Here is a 24790-nt window from a genome sequence, read left to right on the forward strand (position 1 = left end):
ATAATAGTTAAAAAATAATGATGTTTAAATTATTTTATTATGTTAATCAATATGTAAATATGTTGTTATAATTTAAATAATTATAACTAATTAATTATTTAAAGTAATAATTTTTTATTAACATATAATTACTTAACAAAAATAAAAAGTTTTCACTTATAAAAATAATTTAAATATCATTATTTTTTAATTATTATTTATTTGAAATTAATATAATTAAATTTATTAACTAATTATATTAATTTCAAATATTAATTAAATATAAAAAGGGGTAATATGGCATTACATCCTATTATCCCTCTCATGAATCTTATTAATGGAATCCCTTTGATGGGATGGTCCAAAACAGTGAGACTCCCATTACTCTAACCCAAACATGGGAGTGGGATACATTGGTGCTTGTGATTCCCACTCCCAAGGATCCAATCCAAGATCCAAACGCCCACTGATATCGTATTTCAACGGGCTCTTCTTGCTTGGGGTAATTAGATAGTTATTTGGATTTTTTTTTTCACAAATATCTCTGTGTTACAACATGAGCCAAAAGACATATATATATTTTAAAAACTTGCATCAATAACAAATTTGAGAATTAAAATAACTGTATAGAAAAGTGTGTTCATACCAGGAGGTTGATTTAACTTTACATGTATTCTAAATAATCACTGGAAAATCCTTTATTATCTTTTAAAGTTATATAAAAAAAGTTTAAAATATAAATAAATGCAGTAGATAAAAATAAGATTTCAAAACTTTACTTTTTATTAATTGAATTTTTTATGATTTTTGTTTTTAAATTATTTTTTTAATAAACAAATCTTTGCAATTTTTTTCTTTAATATTTATTTTTTTGCATAGGGTTCGAGAAAGATTCCAAATTTTACATCACAAATATTAGTTATTGATATACAATTTAGTTTTTAAATTTGTAAAATTCTGAATAAATCTAATAAAGCTTTAGGTATATAATTAGTCAAGCTTTCTTTTATCATTTTATGATTAAGTTTAAGTCTAATTAGTCCCGCAAAAAATAGAAAATTATTATTATTATTATTATTATTATTATTATTATTATATATTTTTGTGTGGATAAAATGCATATCATGGCCATTGAACCAAAACAAGTTATCGGATGCATTACTAAAAATAATTAACTGGTTATAACTAATTTCAATAAATTTATTCATTTTATTAACATTATATGTTTTTTTAAGATATTTAATGAATTTATTAATGATTTTTAGTTGTAGAAAAATCAAGCTCCAAAGAAATTGAAGTGGTGGAAAAAGAAGCAGGAGAAATCAAGAATGCTACTGATTCAAATGCTCAATAAAAAAAAGATGAAGGCAAGCTGAATTTAATGGATATTCTTCATTTTATATTTCTTTTTATTTTTATTCAAATGTTCTTCTTCAACAAAAGGAAGACATGAATTCATTTAAGTTTATGAAACATCTTAGAAATATTTATTTATGTCTATTAAGTTCCATTTTGAATTGTTTACAAAAATTCAGATATGAATAGTTTGCTTTCTTTATCAAGAGAGTTTTTATTTTTATTTACTTATTTTTTTTAGTAGTTTTTTTATAGCATGCAAGCTATTTATTTGAAGGGGTTGGAAAATATTTAGTTAGTATATGAAAATATTAACAATAACTACTGCCTAATACAGTGAATTATTGTTTGAATGATGAAAAAGGCAAATCCAAAATCAAATTCTTCCATTAGAGCGCTTTACTATTGTTTATTCAGTGACGGTTCTTGTTTTTGTAAAATAAATAAATAAATAAAATTAAAATAATAACAAAAAATTTAATAAATGGGCTTTTTAATTCACAGACAAAACACTAGCTTTTTCACAGAGCATATTGGGGACATATAAATATTTTTTTTCTCACAAAAAATTTGCTTACATAACCCCAATGAAAAACTAGAATTTGTGTTGTGAGTTAACAATTAGCCTAGATTCTATGATGTTATTAATAAGAAATTATAATATATATATGAACTATTGAGCTTTTAAAAACACCAAATAAAATTAGGAGCACGCTATTTCATATTTGTGACTATTATAACATTCCTACTTATATCATTAAAAAAAACAAATTTTACACTTGAAAATGTATTTTAAAAATGGCATATTTGAATGCACTTGCAACATATTTCATATTAATTTAATTTTTACACTAAATCTCCCATTGAATTCTATTTTTTATTTATCTCACATAAATATAAATAATCCAAATTTAACATCATAGTTAACTAATGATGTACATTTGTAGGCTTTCATGATATTTTTTTTAAAATATATATATATATATATAAAGGCCAAAAAAATAATAATAATAAAATAAAAAACCATTGCTAATTTTTAAATAGACTGATCATTCATTTGAGATCCTGTTTCAATGGACCTCACTGTAATACCCTTAACCTTTGGATAATTACTTTGGAAAAAAATATTCGAGTATTACTACGAGTTGCGATAATATTTTTGTACTGCAGTAATTTTGGTGAGAAAGCCCGAGTGGAAAGAACAAGGACTTAAATGTAAAAAGTTTTTTTAAAAAGATTTTTGGGTTAAAGAATAAATGAAAAGGATGGACATGAAATGTTTATGGAAACCGAGGGACTGAAAAAGTAAGATGGAAGGGATCTTTTTAAAAAAATGTTGTGTTATAACCTGGGGACCGTTGGGTAATTTGAAAGGGACCTTTTGAGAATACTATTTCATAATTCAGGGATCATTGGTGAGTTTTTTTCAGGGACTGTTTTGTAAGAAAAATATATTTGGAGGGATTGAAAGTGAATTTTTGGCTGAAAAATGTAATTTAGAGGAAAAAAATCTAGGGTTTGAGAAATTGTTCATCTTCTTCTCCATCTTTGTGCTACTAGAATCCGAGAAGAAAAAAATAAAAATAAAAAAATGAAGAAATGAGGAGAAAAAATGGGAGATTTGAGGTGGGGGATGGGAGATCGTCGGGAGGGAGCTCATCGGGAGGGATGGTTTTAGTTGGTAAGAGCTTTTTCTTGGTGTATTTTTTTGATGAATGAGTGTATGTATGCATGTATATATGTGTATTTGATGGATTTGATGAAGATAATAATGGATTTGAGTAGGGAAAAAACATGTTTAATGGTTATAGATGATTATTGCTTCGATTTGTGTTGAAAAAAATCATTTGTATTTGTGATGAATCTAGCTTGAATGAAGGATGAGATTTTTCGGTTTCTTTATGCAGATTACTTGTAGCACCGAGATTAGGGTTTGGTTTAGTTAATTAAGTTGATGATTATGATGATTAAGATGTTAATGATGATGGTTAGATTGGAATTGGTTGAGTTAGCCAAGTTGATTTGGTTGGATCAAACCAAGTTATAATTGATTTGGTTGAGTTGAATTGAATTGAATTGATTGAGTTGAGTTTGATTTGGTTTAACCAAGTTCATTTAATTGAATTGGAATTGGGTTTGGATGATAATTGAATTGGTTGGGTTTGATTGAATTGATCTGGTCAGGGTTTGATTAAATCAAGTTGAGTGTGGTTGGACTTGAATGGTTTGGTTGAATTAAATTGGTTGAAGTTGATTTGGGTTTGGTTTAGATGTTGGGCTAAAGGTTTGGGCTGAACCAATTGGAAGAGAATTGGGTTCGGTTGAACCAAGCTGGTTCAACAGAATTTGTATAAGAATTAAGTTGGTTCAAGGCTAGTGGGTTTAATTAAACCTGGTTCAGTGAATTTGAGCTTGGTTCAGTGGAATTGAGGATGGTTCAGGGTTGGTCCGAATGAGTGCAGTCCAAATTGAGTTGGGCTTAAGTGCAATTGGAGACCAATTTTATTATCTAGGTCGGGGTTTGGACCGATTGGAGTGAGTGGGCCCAATAGAGTCTATTATTATTTTTTTGTATTTTATTTTTGAGTTTAAATGTGTTATTTATTTTTTTATTATATTATTACATTAGGGTGTTGTTCGGGAGCTTGGGAGGGAGTTCCGGGCCTATTAAGAAACTCAAGGACACCAGGTGAGTTGGTAGTGGCTATTATTTAAATTATTGGATAATTATGATTATTTTGGAAATGATGGTTTAATTATAATTATTTAATTATTATTTTTGAAATAATTATTTAATGGCTAGTATTATGAAAATAATGGTTTAATTATTTTATTTTATTATGTTTAATTGCGTATATTGTTGAAATATACTTATATTTATTTTCCTACAATGTGCCATGATAACCGTATTGATACACCAGTTTTGTATAATTATACGTATTTGTGAATAGTGGAAATACATGTATATGTGATTTAATTATTCAATTCATGTATTTATTTTTGGATGGTTACATATGCTCTGATTTGGAATGATTTGTGAAATCTTGTGCGCGTATTAAAATGGTTTACCGACAATATTTGTGGTACTGGTTTTCATTCCTAGTATAGGAATGGTGTCCTGGATTTGGACTTTTCTAGTATTTTGGTGAATGATAGTTTTTATTGAGAAAATCTTGGATGTCTCATTTGGCTTTTGTTTTGTTATCATGGAAATTGTGATTGATATATGTATCCATGAATTTGTGAAATCTTTATTTTATATGAAACTTGAGACTTGTTGTGGAAATATTTGATTTGGTGAAATCCTAGGCTTGAAACAAATTTTGAATTGTTGAAGGGAAAGGATTTCCATGTTGCTTCTTGTGTTGGGACTTGCAAATTATTTTTGTAATAAAAAAGTTTGGGCTTTGCTTGTGTTTATCTTGTCCTTGTGCAAAAGGGCCGAGTATTATTGATTTATGATTATGGATGGGTATCGTACTCGAGTGGAGTTATGTTTATTGTGGTGATTTGTTTTGGTGATATCCTCTCGCGTAGGGCGGTCTCCACGGCCACTGTTGAGGTGGGCGTGTTGACCGGCGATTACTACTGAGGGCCGTTCGGTGGGAGTGTAGAGCCACGATCGGATATTCATCGGGTAGCAGGGGTCACCGACCCGGTGAACCCGATGGGTCAACGTTCAGGACATGAGTTCCTTGAGCGGCTCGAACCTAGCCGTAGCACGGCGAAGGTTTAGAGAGTTTTCTAGACCATGTTATCTTTGGGTGAGTGTTGGGTATTGCTTTATTTTTGAATTTGAGATTTATGTTATTTTTGAATTGTGATGAGGCGTGATCTTACAAAATTTGTGTTTTCCGAGAAAAATCAATTGATGTTGATCTATGTTGAATTTATGTTTCAAAAAGTTCTTTAAAGATTGTATTTTGCTAAAATTCTAGTATTTTGGAAAAGTTGGAAAAATTATTTGAGAAGTTGGTATTTATATACTATATATATACTCGTATTTAAGTATTTGAAATTATTAAGCCACTACCGACCAACTCGAATGTCTTTGTAGTCTGCAGGAGCAGGGACCCTAGATTGCCTCGATCGACTATAGAGCTAGTCGAGTTGAGTCCGGGACTGCAGTGGGTCCCCCTTTCTTTATTTCTTGTCATTGGTGTTGTGATCTTGTAGCGGTTGTACCCTGCAAATTTGAGTTATTGTATTCATGATATTTATGTATTTGAACCTGTAGTTGGTGTAAAGTTGTAAATTGTGATTTGTAGGTCTGATTTTGTTTAAAACAGGGTGTCAGTTTCCAGTTAAAAGGGAATTTTAACTGATGGGTGCCACATTTACCTCAGTAGAAGGGGTGGGTGTGACACTCACTCTTTGTTGAAGGTCAAGCATCACCTCGGATTGATTAAGATTTATTTGAGAAAATTTTATTTGATCAATAATTTAAAAATAAATTATTAAATGCATGGCATGCATGCCTACAATAGAGTAATTGGTGGTTATTTTTCTCTACTTAAAATTCATATATATCCTATTTGTTGTGATAATGGTCTGTTCATAATTTATATAAGGGGGAGGTCATGGGTTCATATCCCTCCCTTGCCAGTTATCCATACTGTTTATACACTGTTCACCCGGGATTCTTATACTATTCTCATACTGTACATATATTGTACATCCGGGGTTCCAGTACTGTTTGGTACTGTTTATATTCATATAAAAGGTCGCTTGTCGTCTATTATTAAAAAATTTATATATATGTATGTGTGTCTATGATTTCTCAATGCATGACAATGAGAAATCAATTGACAATTAGATGAGATTGTCTCATCTTTAACCTTTTAAAAGTATAAAAATAATAATAAATTTATAAGGAAATTAAATGGACAAAAAGATGCATTTAAATTTATATAGAATTATAATATAGTACTATTATAGCAAAGAATAAGAGAATGCTACCATACTAAACTTGAAGAATACCAAAGATGAGGCATAATATATATGACGAAGTCTTCTCCAAAGCACAAAGGAGCCATTCGTGCTCTTTGAGGCATAATATATATGACGAAGTCTTCTCCAAAGCACAAAGGAGCCATTCGTGCTCTCTTTCAGTTGAAGCATACATCCCTTATAATGGTCACCAAAACATATTAAGTTGTGCATTTTTTGATAGTCACGTACCCAACCCAACGGATCAAATAAGACAACTCGGCATGGATTAATGTAACAACTCCCAACCTGATTTGCTTACCGCTATTTGTAGCCCTCAACTTGTTGAGGTTTCTTATTTCATGTGAGTTTAATTAACTTTTCTTATTATTTTTTAATTTTTTACTCTTTCAAAAATATGTAAAATACTATCCAATAGCATTTAGGTTGGCTTGTTCAAATTCAACTTTATTACTTTTAATTTTTATTTTAAAGAATTTTAAAAATTTTGTTTGTGGGAATCATGTGCTTTAATTATCAATGAAAATTTATATACTTACTATGTTATTAAGCTTTAATTTGCGATAACTTATTTTAAAATTAAAAAATAACTTATATTCAATTATAAAGTAAAATTGACTTAAATATTTATATTTTGAACTAGACAAATTTATCTCAGTTATTTTTATTAATTTATGTTATTGTTTTTGTAATTTGTTCTTTTGGCACCAAGTAATCAAAATTTTAATTGAAAATAGCCTTTTACACCAGCATCCATTGACTAATTATTTCTTATTTTAAAAATAGTTCACCCACTTATGCAAAATCTGATTAATTAATACTATTTTATTTTTTTTTTAAAAAGGAATACTAATGCTGTTGTAACATAATACTCATGGCTTTAGAAACCCTTCTTTTTATACCATTTAGAAGACAACCACTGCCTAGCGAGCAATGGTTAGCCAGCCACATGGACAATGAAAGAGCAAGTGTCGGGCAGAATCCCTCGCACATAATATTATAATAGTACTATTTATTCATTATTTTCGGTTCAAGTATTATTAGGGTCTACTGTGAAAGATATTATATTCTTTTCCTCCGGAGTTGTATTACTCAATACTTATTAGCTCAGTAGAATTTTAACAAATTTTTTAGGCGTGCCTGTGATGGACTTTCATTATTCATGTAACACTTAGCTGAGTTAATAAGTTTATAGGTGGTTGATAAGCTATTGAAACTAATACACTTTTGTACCTGCATGCTCCTTAACAAGTCTTTAAGTGGACAGTGGTTGTTGTCTATTATAACAAACAAAAAAATCATTTAGGTATGTATTATTTAACTAGGGGTGTAACTATATATAGATAATTTTTTTTCAAGTTTACCGGCTGAATTGTTAGTCCACACGTGTAGCATAATAAGTATGAATTTTGATTGTTGTTTGACTGTTTTGTTTGTTGGGCTGGCATTAGTAAATATAAATATTTAAAATTTAGTTTTTCATTTTATTAACTTAAACTTTTTTTAGATTGAATCAAATCAAGATAATGAAATAATTTTCATTTATATGTAACACTGATGAAAATTAGATTTAATTTGAGACGCGGGATAAAATGTTGTAACTATGTAAAAGAAAATTATCAAAAACACATTTGATGAGTATGTTGACTCTTGTTAGATGTAGATGTACATGTATATGTATTTTTATATGTATGTGTATACTTGTATGTATATGGTATCTATTTGTTTCTATATATAAACACATAGATTATCAATGATTGTTGTTCAAGGCTTGAGAGCTTGTTCCACTCTTTCTCTCTCTCTTTCTAACATGGTATCAGAGACCTAGGTTCCTCCGGTCATCGCTGTCGGCCGTCGGCCGCACTACAGACCTTCTCTCTCGCTGCAAGAAATCTCTCTGTCACCGGCCTTCTCTCAAGCCAAATCTATAGACTGCCCAGCCTCCTTCACTCTTTTCCATTCTTTTCTCTTACAAAAAAAAGTATCAGACTATGTTAGGTTGTCTTCTTCGGCCACTTTCTCCTGTCATCCTTATTGGCAATCTTCATCAACATCAACCTTTCCTTCTTCCTTCCTTCCTTCATTCATTCATTCAGGGATCTCCCCACTCGCCACCACCCACGACATATCTCATGCTGTTCATATTCTCAGTCAGTTCGTTGCAGCACCCACTTCTGTTCATTATGCTCATCTTCTCTTGGTGTTGCGCTATCTTCGTGGTACTGCATATCACGTGGTTTGTTCTATCCTCGCTAGTCCACTATTTAGTTACAGGCTTATTCTGATTCTACTTGGGCCAGTTCTCCTGATGATCGAGTATCTGTCACTGGTTATTGTATCTTTCTTGGGTCGTTACTCATTGTTTGGAAGACCAAGAAACAAGTTACTGTTGCCAAGTCCAGTGCTGAAGCTGAGGTTTGTGCTTTAGTTTTCACTGTCCAAGAGGTACTTTGGCTTCGCTCGATTCTACAGGACTTTGGTATACGTATTACTTTCTTCTTCCACTCCTATTCATTGTGATAGTATTGGAGCTCTTCATATTGCTGCCGATCCAGTCAAGCACGACTTAACCAAACATATTAGTATGGATGTTCACTTCACCCGATGTCATGTACGTGCCCAGACAGTGGCACTTTATTATCTTCCTATAAAGGTCTAGGTGGCTGATTTCTTCACCAAAGCACAGACGCATGATCAGCATCTCTTCATGTAATCCAAACTCAATGCATACGATCCGCCTTGTGTTTGAAGGGGGGGTGTTAGATGTAGATGTAGATGTATATGTATTCTTATATGTATGTGTATACTTGTATGTATATAATATCTATTTGTTTCTATATGTAAACACATAGATTATCAATGATCGTTGTTCAAGGCTTGAGAACTTGTTCCACTCTTTCTCTCTCTCTCTCTCTCTCTCGTTTTAATAACTCTAAGATATAGATGATACAGTCGTTGGTTTAGTTATTTTATTTTGTTTTTATTAAGAATTTTGTTTAAAATAAATTCTTTATCAAAAGTAGAATAAAGTTTTCCTTCATTCGTTTCTGTTCAGAATTGAAATACTAAATTTTGTTTGATTAAATTCAATTTTGTCTCCTATATTTTAGCATAAGAATAGCAGGGGTGGGAGGTTGGCCAACGAGAACCAAGTTGATATGGATGAGATGGCACCATTGAAGAACAATGACATGAGTGGTGGGGATAGGCGGTTGCCCGATGAGCACCAGATAGACATTGATCATGATCATGATCGTAATGATGCGTGATCAAGGAATTTAGAAGCTCAACGAACAAGCAACGTGGAAGAAAACCACGCAACAAGCCATGGACCATCTTTAAGATCCAGGATAGCATCCGTCTACGCAATGAAGATGCCTATCGTCCTCTACTCATCTCCATTGGTCCTTATTACCACAAACGCTTGCCTACAAGTAACGACTATTGGCACAAACCAATGGCCCAAACCATTGGCTACCAACCCCAATTAAAACCATGGCTTCTTAACCATGTGCTGGCTTCTTAAACCATTTGCTGATTAGTGGTTTTGGTCGGCCTATAAATATGTGAGGTTCTCATTCTGTTCTTACACAACTAATTAAGTGAAGAAGCAAAGTGAGAGTGAGGAAATTATAGAGAAAGAAAAAGAGTGAGAAGTGTGAGAAAATATTTTGAGAGTTAGTCTATTCTCCTAGTATAAGAAAGAGTACTGATTTTCTCCTTATTATTAGAGAGAGTTTATAACTCCTGAAATTTTCCCATTTAGTAAATTCTTCTATCCTTGCCCGTGATTTTTACCCTAATTATTTAGGGGTTTTCCATGTAACATCTTTGTGTCCTTTAGTTTAGCATTATTTGCATTTATTTAGCTGCGGTATTGCTAAATTCGGTCCTACTTTTTATAACAAGTGTTATCAGAGATAGATCTGGGTGTAATATATCTACTTATTGTATGCTCTGTAGTTGCCACTATTAGTGGATCCTCCACATCAGAAAATAAGTTGGATAATTATTCACCTTTTGAAAGACTGATTACTGCTCTTACAACAATTTCTAATAGAAGCAATGATGGCAAAATATGAGATTGAAAAATTCAGTGGGAGTAATTTTTCACTGTGGAGGCTGAAGATAAAGGCAATCCTGAGAAAAGACAACTGCTTGGCGGCCATCACCGAAAGGCCAGCTGAGGTCAAAGATGATAAGTGGAACGAGATGGACGATAATGCCGTTGCCAATCTTCATTTGGCACTTACTGATGGGGTTCTATCAAGCACAGTAGAGAAGAAGACGGTGAAGGAGATCTGGGATCACCTCACTAAGTTATACAAGGCTAAGTCACTTCACAATAAGATTTTCCTTAAGAGGAGACTCTATACCTTGCGTATAGCAGAATTTACTTCAGTGGCAGAACACATGAACACACTGAGCACTCTATTTTCCCAACTCACATCATTGGGATATGCAATAGAGTCAGGTGAACGTGCAGAAATTCTACTCCAAAGTTTACCAAATTCATATGATTAACTTGTCATTAACTTAACAAACAATGTCCCCACGAACAATCAGTCTTTGATAACATTGCAACTGTTGTTCTGGAGAAAGAAAGTCACCACAAGAAAAAGGAAGATAAGTTAGCAAGTTCGCAACAAGCGGAGGTCTTAACGGTGACGAGATGAAGACCATCAGAACGTGGATCCAGTGGGAGCTACAATCATGGTAGATCGAAATCAAGGAGTAAGAAGACTTTTAAGTGCTACCACTGTGGCAAGAAAGGTCACTTGAAGAAGGATTGTTAGAGTCTAAATAAAAAAAGATTCCGATTCTCAAGAGAATGTTGCAAACACTTTAGATGATGGAGAGGCCATGGTGTGTGAAGCAGCAACTATATCAGGTTAAAGATTTACTGATGTATGGCTTCTTGATTCAGCAGCCACTTTTCACATGACCTCCCAAAAAGAATGGTTCCATCACTATGAACCTATCTCCGGGGGATCTATGTATAGCTGTAACGATCAAGCCTTGAATATCGTTGGTATTGACACCATCAAATTGAAGATGTACGATGGCATGATTCGGACCATACAAGAAGTCCGACATGTAGAGGGCCTCAAGAAGAATTTGTTGTCTATAGGATAACTTGATGATCTTGGTTGCAAAATTGAAGTCTAGAATAAGATCATGAAGGTAATTTGAGGAGCACTTGCATGCATTAAGGGAGAAAAGATAGCTGTAAATTTATACATGCTGAAGGGAGAAATTTTGCCAGAAGGAGAAGCTTCAGTTGCCACAAGTAGTCCAAGTGAAAGATGCACAATGACATGGCACAAGATACTTGGACACATGTCAGAGTAAAGAATGAAGATTCTTGCAAAGAGGAATCTATTTCAAGGTCTCACAAAGGTAATACTACCCTTTTGTGAATATTGCATTGTGAGTAAGCAGCATCGACTGAAGTTCAACACATCTAATTCTAGAAGCAAAGCAGTTCTAGAATTGGTTCACTCTGATGTGTAGCAAGCACCAGTTACATCTCTGGGAGGAGTAAATTACTTTGTATCATTTATTGATGACTATTGCAGGAGATGTTGGGTGTACCCTATCAAGAGAAAGACTGATGTGTTTCAGGTCTTCAAATTTTATAAAGCGCGGGTGAAACCTGAATCTGGTGAGAAGATCAAGTGCTTGAGGACTGATAATGGAGAAGAATACACTGGCAAAGAATTTGATGAATTCTGCAAGCAAGAAGGTGTCAAAAGGTAGTTCACTACAGTATACACTCTTTAACAAAATGGAGTGGCAGAATGGATGAATAGGACTTTGTTGGAAATAACAAGAGCTATGATGGGAGTTGTTGGCTTAGACAAGAAGTTCTGGGCAGAAGCAGTCAGCACCACCTGCTATGTGGTGAATTGGGCTACATCAACTGCAATCAAGTTGAAGACACCGATGGAGATGTGGACTGGTAAGCCAGTTAATTATTCAAACCTTCATATATTTGGAAGTCTTGTATATATAACGTACAATACTCAAGAAACTACAAAGCTGGATCCAAAATCTAGAAAATATATGTTCTTAGGATATGCTGATGGTGTTAAGGGGTACCACCTGTGGGATTCCACTACCCACAAGGTTGTAATCAGCAAAGATGTTATCTTCAAAGAAGATAAACAACAAGAGCAAGTGGATGGTGAAAGCACTTTAAAAGAAAGCATAGAGACAATAACAGTACAGGTAGAAAAAGAAGCTGAAGCTACACTAGAGCACGAGGCACAAGTGCTATCTGAATCTGAAGTTCCAGAAGTTTGGTGGTCAACTCGTACAAGAAAGGCACCAAGTTGGCATTCTGACTATGTTATGGAGGGTAATATTGCATGCTGTCTTCTAATTGAGGATGGAGAGCCATAACTCTTCAAGAAGCACTAAACAATTCATATGCATCTCAGTGGATGGAAGCAATGGAAAAAGAAATTGAAGCTCTTCATAAAATTAGGACATGGGAACTGGTATCACTACCACAAGGGCGAAAGCCCATTGGCAACAAATGGGTTTATAAGATCAAGGGCAATAGTGATGATCAAGTGGATCGTTATCATGCTAGATTGGTGGTGAAAGGATATGCTCAAAACAAAGGAATTGACTTCAATGAAATATTTTCACTTGTGGTTTAACTCACAACAGTCCGAGTAGTCCTAGCGATGTGTGCTATATTTAACTTGCAACTTGAGCAGTTGGATGTCAAAACTGCATTTCTTCATGGAGATCTTAAAGAAAAAATTTACATGCTCCAACCAGAAGGATTTGAAGAAAAAGGTAAAAAGAACTTGGTTTACAGGTTGAAAAAATCTCTGTATGGTCCAAAGCAGGCGCCAAGATGTTGGTACAAGAGATTTGATTCCTTCATCATGAGCCTTGGATACAACAGATTTAATACAGAACCTTGTGCATATGTCAAGAGGTTTGAAGAACAAGATTTCATCTTTTTGTTGCTGTATGTTGACGACATGTTAGTAACAGACCCCAACAAAGATCGTATCAAAGAGTTGAAGGCACATTTGGCTAGGGAGTTTGAAATGAAGGACTTGGGACCGGTAAACAAGATTCTAGGGATGCAAATTCACCGAAACAGTAATAATGGGAAGATTTGGCTTTCTCAGAGGACTTATCTGAAGAAGATCTTGCGATGCTTCAATATGCAAGACTGTAAGACAATTTCTACCATATTTTCTGTTAATTTTAAGTTATCCTCAAGTATGTGTTCTAACAATGAAGAAGAAAGGATAGAGATGTCTCGAGTTCTGTATGCATCAGTAGTGGGAAGCCTAATGTTTGCTATGATCTGTACAAGACAAGACATTGCGCATGCAGTGGGAGTGGTAAGTCGGTATATGGTGAATCCTGGTCGAGAGCATTGGAGTGTTGTTAAGAGGATTCTCAGATATGTAAAGGGAACCTCAGATGTTGCATTATATTATGGGGGATCAGACTTTATTGTCAGTGGATATGTTGATACTGATTATGCAAGTGATCTTAATAAAAACAGATCAAATACTGGATATGTGTTCACACTAACAGGAGGTGCTATGAGCTGGGTTTCAAAACTGTAGTCATTCGTGGCTACGTTAATGACAGAAGCAGAGTATTTTGTAGCTACACAAGCCAGTAAAGAAGTAGTGTGGTTGAAGATGGTGTTGGAAGAACTCGGGCACAAACAAGAGAATATTACTCTATATTGTGACAACCAGAGTGCATTACATCTTGCAAGGGATCCAACATTTCATTCAAAGACAAAATATATCAGAGTTCAGTACCACTTCGTTCATGAGAAAGTAGAAGATGATATAGTGGACAAGTAAAAGATTCATACCAAGGATAAGTTAGCAGACTTCATGACAAAAGAAATCAACGCTGACATATTCATATGGTGTTGATCTTCTTGTGGTTTGACAGAGATGTAAGCAACATCGAATGGCAAGGTAGAAAGAATGGTGTGAAAATCTGATTATCTTCCAATCAAATCTTCAAGTGGGAGAATTGTTGGACCAAACCATTGGCACAAACCAATGGCCTAAGCCATTGGCTACCAACCCCAATTAAAACCATGGCTTCGTAAACCATGTCCAGGCTTCTTAAACCATTTTCTGATTGGTGGTTTTGGTTGGCCTATAAAATATGTGAGGTTCTCATTCCATTCTTACACAACTTAAGTGAAAAAGCAAAGTGAGAGTAAGGAAATTCGAGAGAAAAAAAGAAGAGTGACAAGTGTGAGAAAATATTTTGAGAGTTAGTTTATTCTCCTAGTATAAGAGAGACTATTGATTTTCTCCTTATTATTAGAGAGAGTTTGTATCTCCTAAAATTTTTTCACTAGTAAATTCTTCTATCCTTGCCCGTGGTTTTTACCCTAATTATTTAGGGGTTTTCCACGTAACATCTTTACGGCCTTCATTTTTTAGCATTATTTCATTTATTTAGCTGCGGTACTGCTATATTCGGTCTTACTTTTTATAACAACGACAACTATGTAGTTGCCTTGGAGAACCAAAAGTGGTTATGCTTGGGTCACTTGCTCTTCAGGAACTTGAGCAGGCGCAATGCCACTGAGTTATTGGAGAAATGTTTGATAGCAATGAAAAAATTGGACTCTGAAGTTAGGAGCTGTTATTTCCATGAATTGGACAACTTAACTGATGATCAAAGCTTGGCTCAAGTCATGTTTCTTGATGGTTGTTTCATACTGTAGCTTTTATTATTTGGGGAAAAGCCACCTGTAGACAAAACGGATGATAAAGAGGATGAAGTTGGTAGAGCCAAAGAGATATCGTCAGCAATCGCAGCAGAGGAAGAGGAGTTTCAATTGCCACCACTAGGCATGCTTTGGACATGGAACATTCAGCGGGTTGATATGTTAAAATTTGAGAATCAAATTCCTTTCTTTGTCTTAACCACACTCTTTGATTTGCTCATTACTCAAGGTGATGAAAGTCTCTATCTAGTCGACCTTCCTTTCAAGCTCTTCAATGATATACATCCATCCAATCTCAAATCCTGAGCTTCCCTTGAATTACCAAAAGCCACCGAAGTTCATCACTTGCTTCACTTATTTCATTCAACTCTTGTTCCTTAACAGTCCACTTAGCATCAAATCAGGTATGAAGGCACCTGAATGGATCCCAAATGCTATTGAGCTTTGGTAGGCAGGAGTCAAGTTTGTCAAGAAGGAGAATGCAAGTAACTTCTTGGACATATCATTCAATATCAGTGGCACAATGGAAATACCATAGCTCAGTCTGCATGACCACACTGATAATTTATTCAAAATATGATAGCATTTGAGCAATGCTACCTTGGTGTTGAGACCCAGGTCACCTTGTATGCTATTTTCATGGATTGCATCATTGATACTCCGAATGATGCGCACTTTCTTCACTTGAAAGGAATTCTTTCCAATAGACTCAATACTGATGAAGCTGTAGCAGAGCTTTTCAACAAATTGAACTACCATATTTAATATGTTTTAGAAGGGGAATATCTTCATGAATTTTGTGATGATGTGAACATATTTCATAAGAAGAAAAGAAACTGATGGCGGGCTAAATTAATGTGGGACTATTTCAGCAATCCTTGGGCGATTATATAAATGATAGTTGTTGTGGTGTTGCTCTTGCTCAGCTTAGAGCAGTTAATTTTTTTGTATTTTTCCTTATTTTCACCCAACATGATTAGACGTTATGGGGCTGTTTGGTTACCCGTAAGTGGGTGTGATTTAATTTGATTTACAGGTAAAATGCTAACATGGGTTGTTTGGTTGACTGTGAAAGCATATGTGGTGATTTAATTTACACAAAAAGGGTTGTTTTCCTACATTTGGACTTACGGCCAAATTGGCCGTAAGTCCAAATGTAGCATTTGTTTTAATATATTTTTTCTTAAAGTCACCCATCTTTCCCAACAGCTTCTCCACTTCTTCACAAGCTCTGCCCAGATCTACCTTTCTCCTTCACAGCGCCGTTCATATCTTGCTGCACGGGACGGCAGAGCTTCTGGTTCTGCTCCCAGGTTTCTCCATCAGGTATTTATTTTCATTTAAATAAAAAACTTGAAAAGCTCCAAAATTAGGGTGTTTTTTTTCCTCTTGTTGCCAATATGCATTTTGCTTGCCAAAAAGAATTTGATGACGAATAGGCTTCATTGCATTTTTTTCCTTGAACTCACTTATGAACTTGCCGATATGCTTATTTCTGCATATTAGTTTCATTGGAAGCAATCATGATTTTTATCTTATTATAGTTCAATGTGATTGAAACTATTTTCATTTTTCCTTAACTTTTGCATGCTTATTTGCTTGGCATATTAGGAGATTAAAAATTAGATGGTGATGTATAAGGAGGCAAATTTTGGCACAACACCACATCAACTCAACATAAACATAGTATGAAATTAGGAAGGGTTGGGTTTTATATAACTGTGTTTCATGTCTAATTTTGTTGACCTGGTTAAGACATGAAATTTTTTGTCATAATCATACTGTCCCGCTTAACCTTTGTATGCCCCTTCTAATCATGATATCCAATTTCAAAGCTCAAAAGAAATTTGATAAATTTTTTTATCAAATGAAAGTAGACTGGCATTTGATAAATTTGTTTTAAATTTGTCAGGCCTAAATTTAATGTTGATATTTGTCCTTGTTGGAGAAGCAGAGGTGTATTATGATAGAAGATTATATGACATTTTAGATGTTTTTCCTTTTATTACTGAAATTCACATTTGAATGATAGAAAGAAACATTTTTTTTTTAACTTTATATGTTTTAGATGTGGTTTGCAACTTTTCTTAGGTGCTTCAGTTCTGCTTCAAGTATTTCACTGTTTGTTTTTATTTGTTTTGCTGAAATGTGTAGCGATTTTCATTGTGTTTTGAGCACCAGCTGGAAGTACTTTTTGTGATTCAGCTTAATACATGTAGATTAGGTGGCCTTCTCAACACATGTTTCCTGTTTTTGTAATATATGTCACAATATGTTTAAATGTTTAAATGATGTTCTCACTTTAGTTATTATGGCAATGATACTGAGTCTTTGATATTGACCATAAATACTTTAGTCTTCTTAATAAGACTTTTATTATGTAAATAACCTAATAGAATAAGATGCTTTACTGGCCCACTGGTTTATTCTCCCAATTCCCAATCATAAACAGTTATGAATAGGAACAATTGTTGTAACTTTGCATATAGTCTTTTTTTCTTTTCCTTTAGTTTGTGACATCTAAACATATAATCTTAATCATAGAGAAATAAGTCAGTTTATCCAAAACAATAATGTTTGCTTGTAGTATGTTAACTAATCAAGAAATGCAATCAAGAGTTTCCACTTAATTGTGGCAGGTGGCATTGGATGCTAAAATAACAAGTATTGGGATAAGTTTTTTGGCTTAGCAGACCCTCTGCTATTTATACTTAGCCTTCTAAATAAAATTATTCAAAATAATTATACTATGACTTGCATATGAATCTTTCCACTAATTAATGTCAATTGGCTGATGAAACCTTCTCTTAATACTTGTGTGTATAAACCTTCTCTTAATACGTGTGTACAAACCTTTTCTTAATTCTTATATACACTTTATCTTTATACATGGATCTGTGTGTATATATATATATAATATAATATATAATTGGTCAGTTCTCTTTATATACACTTTCTCTTTATACATGGATCTGTGTGTATATATATATAATATAATATATCAATGAAGGAAATATTAGGGATATCCAATTGTGAATTAATTTCTTTTATAAAAATAGATTAATTATAATTTTGTTATAATAATTATATAGTATGAATAGAATATGGATTCATTTGAGAGTCATGGATATCCAGCTGTGAATTAAATTTTTTTTTTATAAAAATAGATTAATCATAATTTTGTTATAATAATTATATAGTATGAATAGAATATAATACATTCATCATCCCCTATCCTTTTCATCTTACCCAAACATATATATATATATATTATATACAATATAAATTGGTCATCGGTTTGTAGTTAATTTTTTTTTTTTTTTTTTATCTAAAATCAGATTATTAATGACAATCAATTTGGTGACGAAAGCGTTGTATTTGCCGCCGCTACCATTGTTGCAATTATAGCGTTAAGGTGGTACAATAGGAGAAGAGGATTGAATTTGCCACGAGAGCTGTATTATAATAGGGATTAATAACGTACAAACTATGTTTCAAGAATAATACATGGATCTGAGGAGGCTAGTATAGCAATGTTAAGGATGAAGAGAGTTGTATTTTTTGGATTATGTGATTTATTGAAGTCAAAAGGATTGTTGTGCAACACCCTACATATAAGTGTGGAAGAGCAAGTAGCAATGTTTCTTCACATTCTTGGTCATAATGTAAGGAATAGGGTGATTGGAGTAAATTTTTTACGTTCTGGTGAAACTATTAGCCGCTATTTTAAACATGTATTATATGCCATAGGAGAGCTTCGAGGTGAATTTATCCAACCACCCCGCACAACTACTAGTTCAGTTATTACACATGACCGAAGGTTTATGCTATATTTTAAGGTAAGAAAATATTGAATTACTCTACTATATGGCTCACATACTTATATGCAATACGTAATATTTTTGTCAATTAATAAATAGGATTGCATAGGAGCGCTTGATGGTACACATATCCATGCATCCGTTCGAAAGGAAATTGTAGCTCGTTTCCGTGGGAGAAAACCATATCCCACCCAAAATGTGTTGCCCGCAGTTGACTTTGAATTAAGGTTTACATATGTTCTAGCTTGGTGGGAGGGTTCAGCACATGATGCACTTGTTTTTCGTGATGCTTTATAAAGAGAGGATGGTCTTATTGTGCCTGAAGGTATGTCACTATTTGACAAAATTATAATTATTATATTGTCAGAATAACTAATACAATTATCCGTGTAGGCAAGTATTACCTTGTAGATGCGGGATATTCCACAAGAGCGGGTTTTATATCACCATTTCGTGGTGTTCGCTATCATCTTAAGGAATTTAGTTCCCACACACCATCAAATAACAAGGAACTATTTAATTATAGACATTCTTCATTGTGCACTACCGTGGAACGAGCGTTTGGAGCTTTGAAGAATCGCTTCAAAATTCTCACATCTAGACCATTCTTTCCATATCGAACACAAGTGGATATCGTGGTTGCATGTTGCATTTTACACAATTATATTTTACAAGGAGGTAATGATATTTATGTACCCGATGATGAAGAATGAGAACCTAATGTGCAAGAAGTTAGAACTCAATCCTAAGCACGTGAGGAAGCAAGAGAATGATTAGCAATACGTGATGCAATCATGGAGGCCATGTGGAACAATAGATAGTGTTTTCGTTTGTTGCGGTTTTGTTGTTTAATTATATACCTTCGTTGTGGTTTTGTTGTGGAATTATATTTAATGTTATTGTTTTGTGTTGTTGCATTTTGTGTTCCATCTTTTGATAACTAGGTTTAATGTGACACTATATAACTTCATTGTTGTTTTCAATTTAATGGATGAAAGATGAAGTATAACACAAAGTTTCAAGTGCATTTAAACATAAATTTTATAAATAGCTCTATTTTACCAAATGTTTCTCTAAATTTTTTTTTTCTATTAATAGAAATCTTTAACAAATTTCTTGCTACAATATGGGACAAATTTACCACATATTATGTATGCTTTGTAAAAAATTAAGGATGAGATTGAATTTAATTCACAAACAAATAAAAACAAATAACTTAATATACATATTTTTAGAAAAAAATAAAAATAGAAATAATCTAAAACAACTTTAATATCATAAATTTTGTATAGTAATTTCTCTAAACATTTGATGAATTATTAATTTATATTTTTATTGGAGTCCAAAGAGTTTTAAAAATATTACATTTTATGTATTTAAAAAATTATTAATTTAATATATTTTAAAAATTATTAATTTAACATATTATCCCAAATTAAAAGCAAAAAAATTACCTAATTGAAAACTAACCAAACAATCCCTCAATGTATTTTTAGAATTTTTTGGTTTTATAAAAAAAATTTATATTCCTTACATTTTTATTAAACAAATATTTTATTAAAAAAATAACTACATTATAATTATATCCTTAATAAAGGTATAAATTAAAAAAAAAATTTATTAAAATTTTCATCAAATCTCAGCCATTCATCTAAACCCTAAAAACTCCCATCAACCCATTGAGTTTCTACCAATCCTTGTTTGCGCTTCCGGCGAGTCTCGCCGTCGCCCGCCTTCGTCGTTGCGGTCTTCTGTCGCCGGAGCTCCGTCTTTCGTCTCCAGAGAAGCACGCAAGGTACGCGGTTTTGATCTTGATTTTTTTTTTTTGGCTGTGATTTTGATATGGTTTTGTTCTTAGGATTGAAACATTGATTGTGATGTGTTGTTAATGAGAAAAAAAAAAAAATCTGAAATTAAACATCTCTATTACCATATGGTTTGATTTGAGACACTGTTAGCTGAGATTGAGTTTTAGGTTTGAGTTGTAGAACAATCTGTTTTTGATATAGTTGATGATCATAGTATCATGATTTTTTTTTTTTTTTTCTTAACAGCTAATAATGCTGAAAATCAAGACTCCAAAGACGCAACGAGCTGCACGGGCACTTGAGAAGCGTGCTTCAAAACTTGTAAGATCTCTCAATTGTTTCCTGCTGCTTGTAATTGCCTTTCAAAATCACCGCTATGTTCCATTTTTTTATTCTTTTGGGCTTGTTTGGATCAGCTATAAGCGGATCCAAAAGCACTTATTTTATAAGTTAAGTGCTTATGATGATTTATTGGTGTTTGGATCAGTTTTTTTGGATAAGCTGAAGCTGTAAAATAAGCCCAAAAATAACTTATTTTATAAGCTACAAAAGACCAGTTTTTTTTATAAGCACTAAACTTACTCAAAAGTACTTTTCCCAAAAGTGCTTCTACAAAAGCCAAAAAAAACATTTTTATTATAAGCTCATCCAAACAAATTTGATCTTGGTACTTTTTATATAGGTTGAGAATGGTAAGAAGACACTCATCCTTCATGGCACCAAGACCAGCGGTGTGTTGAATGAGGTGCTCACGCAAATTTATCACTTAAAAAGAGGTAATGCTGTGAAGTACACTAAGAAAAATAAGGAAATCAGACCTTTTGAGAGTGGTGGGGAGACATCATTAGAGTTTTACTCTCTTAAGAGTGACTGCAGCCTCTTTGTGGTGAGCATACTGCAAACACTGAAACTTGAAACTTTTTCACAATGGTTTTGGGTCAATTCTATGATGTTGTTAGTTTTTGTTCACCTTTAAAATATAGGTTTTACTTGTGAACATCCTTGTCATGTCCCTTCTCTCTCCATCTAGATTAGAAACTTTGATAAGGATGTGATTTTCAATCGGTTTTTCTTTTACAGAAGTATCAAAGTTTGCACTTTCACCTAACCAACTTCCCCCTTTTTTTTTTCCCTTGCTGTTTTGTCATTGGGGACCCTAGGGTGGTGAAAGATGATACTTAGTCATGGTCAGTGAAACTAAATTTTTAATTTTAGGATCAATGAGACAGGCAGGTTAAGAAAATTTTGAATGAACATACTTTTCTCTAGCAAAATGGCTTCCTTGGTAATTCTATTTTTGCATTAGTTTCATCCCTTTGCTCTTCTAGTGATATGACCTGATTCTATCATCAGCAATTATCCTGTTGCTACTTCCTAAAAGGAAAGTTCCCTGATGCTGTAAAATTACTTTTTCACTTGTGTACTTGTGTAATTTTCTCTACATGATTGATTTTGATGTCACCCATTAGCATTGTATTTACCATTGGTTGGAACTGGGTTCTGAAGTATAGTAGAAGAATAGCATTGCTTACACCACATGTTTACTTGCTATATCAATTATATAAATATGACTCATGTAACTGTGCAGTTTGGTTCTCACTCGAAGAAAAGACCGAACAATCTAGTGCTTGGGCGGTTGTATGATCATCATGTGTATGATCTCGTTGAAGTTGGTGTGGAGAATTTGAAACCAATGGAGTCGTTTGTGTATGATAAGAAGCTGGCTCCAAAAATTGGTTCGAAACCATTCTTTGCTTTTATAGGGGAAGGCTTTGAGGGTGTCGAGGAGTTGAAGCACTTGAAGGAGGTCCTTCTTGATTTATTCAGAGGAGAGGTATACTGCTTTCTTGCATGTTCATAGACTTCATTTTGTTACAGAATTGGAAATTTATGGGTTCTTCTTCGTGCAGGTCGTGGAAAATTTGAATCTTGCTGGGGTGGATCGCGTATATGTATGCACAGCCATCTCTCCAACTACAGTATTCTTCACCCACTGTGCTCTTCGGCTTAAAAGGTCAGGCACGACTATACCCAGAATGGAATTGGTTGAGATTGGACCCTCCATGGACTTTGTTGTTCGGCGCCATTGTCTTCCTAATGATAGTTTGAAGAAAGAAGCAATGAAAACAGCCTCTCAACAATCTAAGAAGGTAAATGTGATTGTTTCCTTAGCCTATATATATTGTAATTTGTATGTCTGTTAATACAAATTGATTGGTTATGCAAAAATAAGAACCGGCTCCAAGATACTCTAAACACGATTTCTAACATCATTCCTTATGCAGCAGGTAAAAAATGTGAGCCGTGATGTAGTGCAGGGTAAAATAGGGAAGATCTACATGCCCGATCAACAGGTAACGATTTATTTTATTGTCAGACTGCTGTATTATGATCAAGTCCACTTCTCTTGTTGGAATCTGTTAATTTGTTTGCTTATGCAATCAGGTTGGAGGTATGGCTCTGTCAAATGATATCAAAGGACTGAAGAGACAGCGCCAGGAGGCTAAGATGAAGAACTCCGCTAAAGAAGATCAAGCAAAGAAAAGGATGACAGATTCTTAAGTGATTCACAACATATTCCCATGCGGCGTTCATAGCATGCTGAAATTATAATGACTACACAGCTGGTAATGTTTCTCACTCACACAATGTCACTAGGGTGGATGTTTTGGCATCAGTTTTTGTGTGCTATTTGGGGGGAAATTCACATCTAATATTAATTTTGTATTCTTCAATTTTGTTTATTGTACTGTTATGTTTTTTCCCCCTTATTTTCCAAATAGTTCTTGTTGACTTGGTATTAGAATTATATGAGAAATGTATGCATGTAATGCAGTGGCTTTTATAATGAAACTATTGCTAGGGCATTGATAAATACTGAGTTAATTATGTTCATTTAGTGTTGATGATCATTGAATGGATGCAGATTATTTAGCAGGAAAAGCCTTATCCTGACCTCTTAACCCTAGTTTTTATTTGTTGTATTTTTTGCATTAAATATAGAATTTCATTTGTCTCTCAAATTTTTTTATGTATTTATGTCTGTTGTCTCGGATGATTGATATTTATAGCCTTATAAATTTTATTACTTGAAATTGCTTTTAGAAAATTAGAGAAACATTTAACATGGTAAAGAGGTTAGTGATTATTTATTAGTGTTTTTCTTTTTCTTTTTCTTTTTTTTTCCATGGTTTGCCAACCACATAAAAATAATAAATTGTCTAATCATATTAAAATGTGAGGATACTATATTTTATTTTAAAGGCAATTTTATCTATATTTAATATTTTTAATGAAAATCTATGATTTTTTTTTTATTAAACTCAATTATAAATGTAATATTTAATGAGATGCATCACAAAAGAAAAACATAGAAAATAATAATTTAAAAAACACGTCTAGAAAATAATATAAACTCTTAGATAAGCACATCCAAATGCTTAGTCATAAATGAATAGTAGATAAATAAATAATTTTAATTAGGTAATGTTTTTTGCTTTTGATTTGGGACAATATGTTAAATTAATAATTTTTTAAATACGTAAAATGTAATATTTTTAAAACTCTTTGGGATTTCAACAAAAATATAAATTAATAAATCATCAAATGTATAGAGAAATTACTATTCAAAATTTATGATATTTAAATTTATGATATTAAAGTTGTTTTAGACTATTTGTAATTATAATTTTTTTTAAAAAAATATGTATCTTAAGTTATTTGTTTTTTATTTGTTTGTGAATTAAATTCAATCTCATCTTTAATTTTTTGCAAAGCGTACATCATATGTGGTATATTTGTCTCATGTTGCAGCAAGAAATTTTTTAAACTTTTTCCGGAGAAGCATTTGCTAAAATGAAACTATTTATAAAATTTACTTTTAAATGCATTTGAAACTGTGTTATACTACATCTTTCATCCATTAAATTGATAACTATATTCAAATGCGTAAATATGATTTATATATAGTGGTTAAAATAATACGCGCTATTATTTCCATGATTTTTTTTATTATTTAAATTTGTGTGAATACAACACTTAGTAACAACTTTTAAAGTTCTTAAGAAATTTTGACCATACTTTACCTTGTCCCTCTACACCCGACTATATAGGGGGGCAAGGTGAGGTGGGGA

At 33.0% G+C, this 24790-nt stretch overlaps 1 protein-coding gene across 2 annotated transcripts; it reads left to right on the plus strand.

Annotated features, from left to right (window-relative positions):
• Nucleotides 1–20507: 20507 nt before the first annotated feature.
• LOC120273059 (ribosome production factor 2 homolog) lies at nucleotides 20508–23565 on the plus strand. Of its 2 annotated transcripts, none has more exons than XM_039279696.1 (7): nucleotides 20508–20644; nucleotides 20904–20978; nucleotides 21340–21543; nucleotides 22246–22491; nucleotides 22568–22807; nucleotides 22943–23011; nucleotides 23103–23565. In XM_039279696.1, the coding sequence occupies exons 2-7, from the start codon at nucleotides 20910–20912 to the stop codon at nucleotides 23217–23219; spliced, it is 945 nt and encodes a 314-aa protein (XP_039135630.1). In that variant the 5' UTR covers nucleotides 20508–20644; nucleotides 20904–20909; the 3' UTR covers nucleotides 23220–23565. The 2 variants fall into 2 exon arrangements, with proteins under 2 accessions (XP_039135630.1, XP_039135631.1); XM_039279697.1 differs by having other exon boundaries at nucleotides 22946–23011; nucleotides 23103–23563.
• The last annotated feature ends 1225 nt before the right edge of the window (nucleotides 23566–24790 follow it).

Source organism: Dioscorea cayenensis, chromosome 12, assembly GCF_009730915.1.
Source record: "Dioscorea cayenensis subsp. rotundata cultivar TDr96_F1 chromosome 12, TDr96_F1_v2_PseudoChromosome.rev07_lg8_w22 25.fasta, whole genome shotgun sequence".
Taxonomy (NCBI): domain Eukaryota; kingdom Viridiplantae; phylum Streptophyta; class Magnoliopsida; order Dioscoreales; family Dioscoreaceae; genus Dioscorea; species Dioscorea cayenensis.